The following is a 9,423-nucleotide window of genomic DNA, read 5'->3' as shown; positions in this document are numbered from 1 at the left end:
ATAATAAAATAGAATAATTAGAATAGAATAGGAATAGAATAGAATAGAATAGAATAATAGAAGAGAAGAATAGAATAGAATAAAATAGAATAGAATAATAGAATAGAATAGAAGAAAAGAATAGAAGAGAAGAATAGAATAGAATAAAACAGAATAAAATAGAATAACAGAGTTGGAAGGGACCTTGGAGGTCTTCTAGACCAACCCCCTGCTTAGGCAGGAAACCCGAAAACTCGTCCTTGTTTTAAAGTCTTTTGCGTCTCCTTTTATATATCCTGCCGGGCCCTTTAAAAAGACATAGGTGTTCAATGTGGTGAAGAAGAACACCAGATGTGACCGAAGGGCAAAAGTTAAGCCAGTGTAAAACCAGAAGGAAGCATTCGACTTGTGGTGAGGTGAGCAGCAGACAGACTTCCTCGAGGAATAAAAGAAACTAAAAATAAGCCCAGATTTTGTAAGATGAGGACCGCTTGCATTTGGGACGAGGATGATGGGGTCCTTATTTGTTGCGTCTTGGTTTTTCTTCCCCAGGAAAGTCTCGCTAAAAGGAATCTAGAAAGGAAGAAGAAGAAGAAGTTAGAAAGGGCGCAATTTTGGGTTTGAGACCGATGGATAAGGAGGCAAGTATCCTCGGCGAGGTACAAACCAGGTTTGTTTGAAGCGGGGTCTGCGGGAAAGGCAGGTGGTCCTCGACTTACGCTGTAAGCTATTGCTGGTCTTTAAGTGGCTCGATGGGATTGCCAAACATAATGATCTCTTATTGCGTCGGTCGTTACGCGTAAGGAAATCCTATATGACCACTGCAGCACCCCTGTAAATTAAAGATTTGGACAGTTGGCAAACTGACTCGTATTTATGACCGGTCGCACCGTCCTACGATCCCCTTTTGTGACAAAGTCAAGGGGGAAAGCCAGGTTCGCTTAATGGCTGCAATGATTGGCATCATGATTTGTGACCAGTAAAGTCGTAAAATGGGGCGCAGAACTCAACTTTGCAAAAACGTCGCTTTGCGACGGAAATCTGGGGCGCCGTTGTGGTCGTAAGTCAAGGATTATCTTGTATTTATCAACTCTGGCAACTCTAAAGATGGGTGGACTTCAACTCCCAGAATTCCTCAGTCAGCCGAGTGGGGAATTCTGGGAGATGAAGTCCGCTCATCTAAAAGAGTGGCTACGATTGAGACAGCTGGTCTAGATGATCTCCAACCATCACCTTTTTGGCCAAAAAAATTACTTCCTGCCTCTTTACTTTTCCCGTCTAGTGGAATCGTGAGGGTTCGAGGGAACCCTAAAGGTCATCTAGTCCAACCCCGAACCCAAGGCAGGACTCCTCATCTCCTCTCCTTTCCTTTTAGATCTTTCTGGTGAGTTTGTTGCTCTTATCTGCTGGATCGCAAGTCCTGGATGGCGTGAAGGATGCCAGCAAGATATTCCGAGAAGTGGAAGGATCGGCTTTTAGGAGGAAAAAAAGCTCAAGATCCCTAGGATCGGAAAATCAGAGCAACCCTGGTAAGTCATGTGATTTTCTCCCCTCCCTCATTAAACAAAACAGGGTTGGGCTAGATGATCTCCGAGTTCTGTTTGAACAAGAGTCCATGAAAATGAATCTCGGGTAAGTGTTGGTGACTGTGAGTTCTAGTTCTCCCTTGGCTATGAAAACCGGCTGGGTGACTTTGGGCCAGTCCCTCTCTCTCTCTCTCAGCTCAGCCCAACCCAACCTTGCAAGGTTGTTGTTATGGAGAAAATAGGAGGAGGAATGTATGTTGGATAGGTTTGCTACCTTGAGTCATTTGTAAAAATGCAGGTGGGATAAAAATATAGATGATAGATTAGATAGTTAGATTAGATAGATAGATAGATAGATAGGTAGATAGATAGATAGACAGACGGATAGATAGATAGATAGATAGATAGATAGATAGATAGATAGATAGATAGATTACACAGATAGACGAATAGATAGGGATGGATGGATGGATGGATGGATGGATGGATGGATGGAGAGAGAGACCAGTAGGTAGGTAGGTAGGTAGATGGGTAGATAGATAGATAGATAGATAGATAGATAGATAGATAGATAGATAGATAGATAGAGATGATAGATTTGATAAAAGATAGACAGACAGAGATGGATGGATAGAAAGATGATAGATAGAGATAATAGATAGATAGATGATAGATAGATAGATGATAGATAGATATAAATATAGATGATGGATGGGAGGGAGGGAGGGAGGAAGGAAAGACCAGAAAGATGGACAGGACAACCTTTAGGCCTTACTTTAGGCATGACTTGTCCTGCAACCCTTCCAGAAAATAAAAGCCTCTTTCTCACTCGCTCTTCATCCTCTTTCCCCCTCCCTTCAAGGACCCTCCTCGGGCGCAGTGAAACCCGTCTCCTGTCCCAAAGGAAGGTACCAGTATGACAGGGAGAACTGTTCTGAGTGCAAGTCTTGCACAGGTGAGCACGGAGAGCGGACTGGGGGTGGACCGACAGGAGAGAGTGCTCGGTTTGCACCCATCCAAGACGCAAAAAAGAGAGAAAAGTTGCACGGTTGTGTGTGTGTGTGTGCGTCCAAATTGGACCCGATGCAAGGTGGGGGGGGGATTCTGGGAAGCTGTCTCCAAAGCCCCCTCCCCTTCCCAAAACCGCGCCACCCACTCCCCACAGTTATCCGGGAGGCGTCCATGCTTCTTGCCCATTGAAAATGCTTTGCTTTGCAGCAGAGAACACCATTGTGCTGCGGGAGTGCAGAGGCAACCGGGACACCGAGTGTGGTTGCGCGGGGGGTTATTTCGACACCCTGGATGTTCCCCATATATTAAGCTGCCAAAAATGCACCAATTGCAGCTCTCGGCACAGGGAGACCCTGCAGGCCTGTAAGTAAATCCGGACGGCATTAATTTTAGGTATAGACCCCGTTTCCCCGAAAATAAGATCCAACCAGAAAGTAAGCCCTAGCAGGATTTCTTTTCCCGGGATGCTCATGTCCCTAAAATAAGCCCTAGTAAAGATTGTCAGGCAGACACATTTAGTACCGTATTTCCCTGAAAATAAGACCTAACTGGAAAATAAACCCTAGCGAGAATTTTTCTGGGTGCTCGTAATATAAGCCCAACCCAGAAAATAAACCCCAGTTAAGATTGTCAGCCGGATGGATGCATTTAGTAACCGTATTGAATTCAAAGATTAGAGGTATAGGCAGCCCTCGATGGAAGACCACAATTAAGCACCCAATTTTCCCATGGCTAAGCGGGGCCGTCGTTAAGTCAGCTTTGCCCCCTATTACGGCCTTTCTGGCCGCCGCCGTTAAAACGAATCGCTGCAGGTTTGCTTCCTTGGCAAGACGGTTCTTAAGCGAGCGTCGCCCCGTTTTGCGAGCTTTCTCGCTACCGTCGCTGAACGAATCCCTGCCTTGAGTCACCAGGCCGAACGCTTTCTTTGAAGGTCACCGAGACGAAGACGCCGAGTGCGGATCCTGCTTTTCCGGCTTTTGCGAATATGAAGAGTCCTGCGAGCCATGTGGGATGTAAGCCCCCCCCTCCTCAACCAGATTGGGGTAGGGTAGGGGAGGAATTAGGGTGCCCCAAGCTCAAAATAATGTATTTTATTCATTAATAATGTATTTCTTTTATTTGGAGAAAGACCACAGGACATAACTAATGCGTTCTCCACCACGGTGGCTCCTGATAGCATCACTCCCAGGTAAATGGATAGCCCCCCCCCAATCTCCCCTAGCCCCCCCATTCACCCTCAGCCCTCCCAAATCTCCCCCAGGTAGCAACACGACCTTTTCTAAACTACCTTTCCCCTCCTGGCAGGACCCCCAGAGTTGAGGAGTGCAACATGGTGTGTAAAATCGGTACGTGCTCTCGATGGTTATTTCTTTTCTCGCCCCCCATTGCTGGCAGGACGAAGCCGCGGTTGACAGAGCGGGAGATAGGAAGGGAGCTGAGATTCAGGGCTTGTGGGGGAGGCCCAGGTAAATTAGTCTGGGATGGGAGACCACCAGGAGATCCCAGAGAAGACGGCAAGACTGTGAGGCTGAAAAACACTCCCAAATGTTAATTTAGATTTTTAATTGCATTTTATTTCACATTTTTAGTTTAGTTTAGGTTTCCATTTTATTCTGGTTCAGATCTTTACTTCCTTTTAGTTTAGACCTTTATTAGATTTTTTACTTTATTTTAGATTTCTATTTTATTTTAGATACTTGTTATTTTAGATTTTTATTCTACTTTAGATTCTTATTTTATTTTATGTTTCACATCAGTTTTTTATTTTATTTTAGATTTACTTTATTTTACTTTAGCTTTTTATTTTATTTTAGACTTTTGTTTTCTTTCAGATGTTCATTTCTTATTTTAGGTTTTTTTTTATGTTTCACATCAGTTTTTTTATTTTATTTTAACTTTAGATTTCTATTTATTTTTTTATATTTTTGTTTTACTTTACTTTGGATTTTTAAAAATCTTACCTTAGAGTTTTATTTTAGATTTTACTTTAGACTTTCATTTCATTGCCTATTGGTTTTATTTTATTTTAATTTCATAGAGGAAACAAGACATGTTTTAACGCTGGGATATATAGCATGGATCGGCTGACCCATCTCTCCTGGGAAAAATCTGAAAAAATCTTGATTTTTGCTTGATTTTGCTCTTCTTCTGGTCTCAGCTGTAGGTCTTTGTGGATGCATTTTCATCTTGGCAGGCGCCCTGATCCTCTATTTTAAGAAGAGGAAAATTACTTCTGTTCCGAAGTTGATCCCTGCACCGAATATCTACATTAGCAATCCGCAATTCGGTAAAAAAAAAATTCGATGGTCATTCTGATGTTTATTCGCCATGGGTAGTCCTTGACTTACGACCGCCAACTTGAGCCGAAAACTTTTTTTATTTTATTTTAGGTTTTACTGTGTTTTAGACTTTATTCTAAGCAAGTCAGTCGCTAAAGGAACATTGCCCCGTTTTACGACCTTTCTTGCCACTGTCGCTAAGTGAATCACTGCAAATTAAGTGCAAAGGGTGTCTGTCTTCCCTCTCCACCCCCTACCGCCTCGGCTTTGCTGGTCAGACGGTCGCAAAAAGGGAATTGCGTCACACACACACATACACACACACACACACCGGGAAAACTGCGACCAGTATAAATATGAGTCGGTGGCCGTGCATCTGAATTTTGATCACCTGGGGGATAAAGATGGTCGTAAGTGTGAAAAACGGCCCTAAGTTGCTTTTTTTTCAATGTTGAATGGTCATTAAACAAATGCTTGCAGGAATGGTGTCCTAGAGGTGGAGCTCTCTCTCTCTCTGGACACAATGAGAAATATATCTGCTGAATAAAACTCCACTCTGGCAATGGGAAGAGCATCTGGCCAGTAAACACTCGGCTCCATTCAGTTGCCCTGACTCCACCCCCCGAAAGGGATTACAAAGTCATTAAATAAATAGCTTGTAAGTTGAGGGTTACCTATTTTGCACTGCTTGTTGGTCTTGAGAATACAACAGTCCAGACTTTGCTAGCAGAGATCAAATGGTGTTCGTGGCTTGTTCCCAGAGCCCACCCTGCCTCCATCATCCTTCTCCCAGCCCAATGGGATCTGTAATCCAGCCCCTCTGGAGGGACTTATAATTAAGGGTGCTAGACTGGGCTCCCCAGTTCCATAAGCCAGTGGCACTGATTCCCTGCTGTTTTCCAGGCAGTCCCATCTCCTCCCCTCCCGAGACAGTCGTGCTGATGGACAAAGCGCCCCCGCCATCCCGTTCCCTGCAACAAGGCCGGAATCTGTACACCGTCATCAACGCCGTGCCCGTACGACGGTGGAAAGAGTTCGTGAGGGGCCTGGGGCTACAGGACGGCGAAATCGAGCTGGTGGAACTGGAGCACTCTCAGTTCCGCGAGCAGCAGTACGAGATGTTGAAGCGCTGGTGTCAGCAGCGGGGCGCCTCGTTGGCAGCCATTTTGGACACCCTGGAGGCCATGCAGTTGGGCGGCTGCGCCCAGGAACTGAAGGAGAAGCTGCAGGTGGAGCATCTGCGGGGCATCCCGTAAGGTGGACGGCGACGGGGGCTCTCCTTGTACGGGGAGATACATCATGGGTCGGGTCAGTGTACGAGCGGCGGACCATCTTGCCGCAGCCAACTTGCCTCAGTCCACTCGCCACAACCAACTCGCCACGGTAAATCTCGCCGCAGGACAACTTGGTGCAGCCAACTCGCTGCAGGACAAAAATTCTACACAGGATAACTCAACACGATAAACGTTACCCATCACTATTCGACATTATTTCCATTTTTGTGGTAATGGGCAAAATGGAAATGAGGTCGAAGAAACGGTAGCAGGTAACATTTGTCGTGTTGAGTTATCCTGCGTGGAATTTTCCCCCGGCGAGTTGGTCGTGGCGAGTTGTCCTAGAGTCACGAGGCTAGCATTGCTGATGTACGACTTCCAGCTGGAAATGCTCAGGACTTAACTCCAATGGATGGTACCCAGTTACTTGAACCCTCAGCCTCGTCCACAACTTGTTCATTTGTCTTCTGTGCAAAAGATACCACGTGGATCTCCTTGTGAAGGGAAAATACGAGCAGCCAGCGGGCGATGCACTACCGATATCGGCTGAGCCACCCAAAACATTTTGCCTAATGGTGGCCAACTCACTACCCTTACTGGAAGAGCCAACAGTCTTGTTTTGTCTGACAAATAGGGCCAACATTGCCATTTAGACCAGCAGTCGCCAACCGGTAGGCCGCGGCCCACTGGTGCTCACCAACGTCAGCAAGCCACCGCCAGTCAAAATTCATATTAGTGGTCCCCGGGATTTATAATTATGAATTTGGTGGTCCCTGAGGTCCAAACGGTTGACGACCTCTGGTCTAGACAGATCAGTCCGATATAACGCTAGCCAACTTGAGGTATTACTTGAATTTTATTACGGTATTTCTGTTTTGAACACCAGGATGTAAGTAATTCTCCACGTAGAACTATTCTAATGTGAATCTATAGTCCTCGATCTGTGACAATCCTGCTGGCTCGCATACGAAAAGCTTAACAAGCCTACCTCACAGGGCTGTTGTGATGAGGTTGTGACGAGACCTGCTTGCTCTGGAGGGTTCAGGCACTGCAAGAGGAGTAGTAGACATTGTATGTCACTTTTGAAATAAAGGTTTAATCTGTCCTGGAGGACAAGGGTAGTTTTTTCTTACGGTGAATCACATGGAATATTTTAGACACGGAAGAGGATTCGTCTTAAGACTGGCCTCAGTCTACCCATCTGCAGAAGCTAATCTTCCAAAGAGTTGCAGGGGAAATGATGTACCTGTTTATCTCTATAATGCTAAAATGTTCGTAAGCTTTAACGGGGTGAGACGCTGCATCGCAGGGCAAAATTTTTCCCACTCAAACAAGCTACTTTACAGAATGCACCCCAAATCCGTGATTCCTATGGAATTGAAATTTGGCAATAAAATCTCATTTCCCCTACTATCAAGTTCTCCTTTTCTTTACGAGTGCCCTATTTTATTTTTTTGCAATTTTGTCAGTCTGCAGTAAGTATTTCTCATCTGGGGTTGTGCTGTTTGCAACGATTCTATGCGTTCACCTTGCGGCCAATTCATTCTTTAAAAAAGGTGGGGGGGTTATTTATATGTTATTTTACATGTGTGTGTGTGTGTGTGTGTGTATCTATATATCTATATATATTAACATCAGGCGTTTTGGAGTTCCTCTTCATGCACTTAATAATAATAATAATAATAAAAAAAAACAACTTTAACACATTTGCTGGTCCCCCCTGTGAGTTTTTTGATCTCCAAGGTGCCTGAATTTTAACAATTAAGAATTGTGAAAAATGAAGGCAGGCTGTGGAATCGTAGCTAAGCTGGTGCTTTGCATGCAAACAAATCTTGGTTTTGATGGCTGATGTTTCCAGGAAGTCAGCTTTGCATAGAAGGTAGTCCTTGACTTACAACCACAATTGAGCTCGAAATTCCTATTGCTAAGCAAGATGTTGTTAAGCGAGTTTTGCCCCATTTTACGACCTTGTTCGTCACAGTGAATCACAGCCATTAAGTTAGTAACCCAGTTGTTAAGTGAATCTGGCTTCCCCAGAGACTTTGCTGGTTAGAAGTTCGCAAAATGGGGTCACGTGCCCTTCTGGGACAATGCAACCGTCATAAGTACATGCCAGTTGCCAAGCCTCTGAATTTCGATCATGTAACCAATGGTTGTAGGTGTGAAAAATGGTCCTAAGTCACTTTTTTCAGTGTAACTTCAAATGGTCACTAAATGAATGGTTGTAAGTCCAGGACTACTTATAGTGACCTCTCCAGCATTGGCCAATCTGTGCTCAGTAGTGCCAGCTGTGGAAAATTTGGGCCATTTGCAAATTTTTCTTCTTCTCTTTTTCAGAATTTGCTCTTAAGATGGGGCTGAGCAGACCAGATGCTGGTTTATAATTAAATCCCACCCTTTGCAGTTGGACGATTAAAGTCGCCTGTATCGAATGGACAAAGAGCGGCATTTGAACAAAGAAATTTTAGATAAACAAAGGATGAAGAGAGAGAGAGAGATCCCAAATGGATCTGGGTTTGGGTTGAACGAATGGACATTTAGCAAAATGAGCAGCTGAGACAGACAGATCCCAAAAGGATGCGGAGGTCGAACAAATGGAAATTTGACAGAACGAGTGATCGAGAGGGAGAGATCCTGGGTGGATCCGGTGACGAGCACAGAAGATCCGCACACCAGGAGATTCGACTCTCTGCTTCTCCTGCAGTTCCCTCCCGGTTCTGGGATCGAAATGGGAATCCCCCAAAGCGCGGAGAAGGGTTAATACTTTGCCATGTCTCCTTTTTTGAGAATGATCTGCCTTTGCCAGGGTGTCAGTTTGTTCTCGTCAAAGCCGAGAGTCTTTAGTTTTTCCGCTTGTTCTTTCTCTTTCTCCTCCTCGATCCGTCGCAGTTTTTCTTCCTCCCGTCTGTCGGAAAAGAAACGAGAGGAACAAACAAGGTTAAACAGAAAGAAAGATGCAGAATGAGTGCTGCCAAACGTGGGATTTATTTTAGCAACGGCTGGAAAAAAACAGGGTAAAGATTAGGAATATAAGTTGCGTCATTAAGCAGATCAAACAACCCAGGCAACACCATGTTTATTAAGCACTAATTCAATGTAACCGTAGAAAATTAATAAAACTTTATTAAAAAAGAAAAAAAGAAACGAGAGGCCGGTAGAGTTAGCGACATGCCCAGTGCCCCCAAACTCCCCAGTTTATTTTTTTTAATTTATTGTAATATATTGATAGGGAGATAGCCCTCGACTTACAACAGTTCATTTAGTGACCATTTGAAGTTACAATGACACCGAAAAAAGGGACTTATATGACTGTTTTTCACACTTACGACCGTTGTAGTTATCCCCAGGCTCATG

The 9,423-nt window shown here is 44.5% G+C and overlaps 1 protein-coding gene across 1 annotated transcript; it reads left to right on the top strand.

Moving 5' to 3' along the window:
- The first annotated feature begins 2,600 nt into the window (after positions 1–2,600).
- Positions 2,601–7,757, top strand: TNFRSF25 (TNF receptor superfamily member 25). The gene is made up of 6 exons (XM_026689566.2): positions 2,601–2,879; positions 3,448–3,529; positions 3,610–3,705; positions 3,822–3,862; positions 4,675–4,803; positions 5,699–7,757. Exons 1-6 carry the CDS (start codon positions 2,708–2,710, stop codon positions 6,049–6,051), a joined length of 873 nt encoding a protein of 290 aa, XP_026545351.2. The 5' UTR covers positions 2,601–2,707; the 3' UTR covers positions 6,052–7,757.
- Positions 7,758–9,423: the final 1,666 nt, after the last annotated feature.

Source organism: Notechis scutatus, chromosome 16, assembly GCF_049901735.1.
Source record: "Notechis scutatus isolate UNSWTSFEM ecotype Mainland chromosome 16, rNotScu1.2, whole genome shotgun sequence".
Taxonomy (NCBI): Eukaryota; Metazoa; Chordata; class Lepidosauria; order Squamata; family Elapidae; genus Notechis; species Notechis scutatus.
Note: the sequence above shows the minus strand (reverse complement) of the source record. Positions and strands in the feature narration are given on the sequence as shown.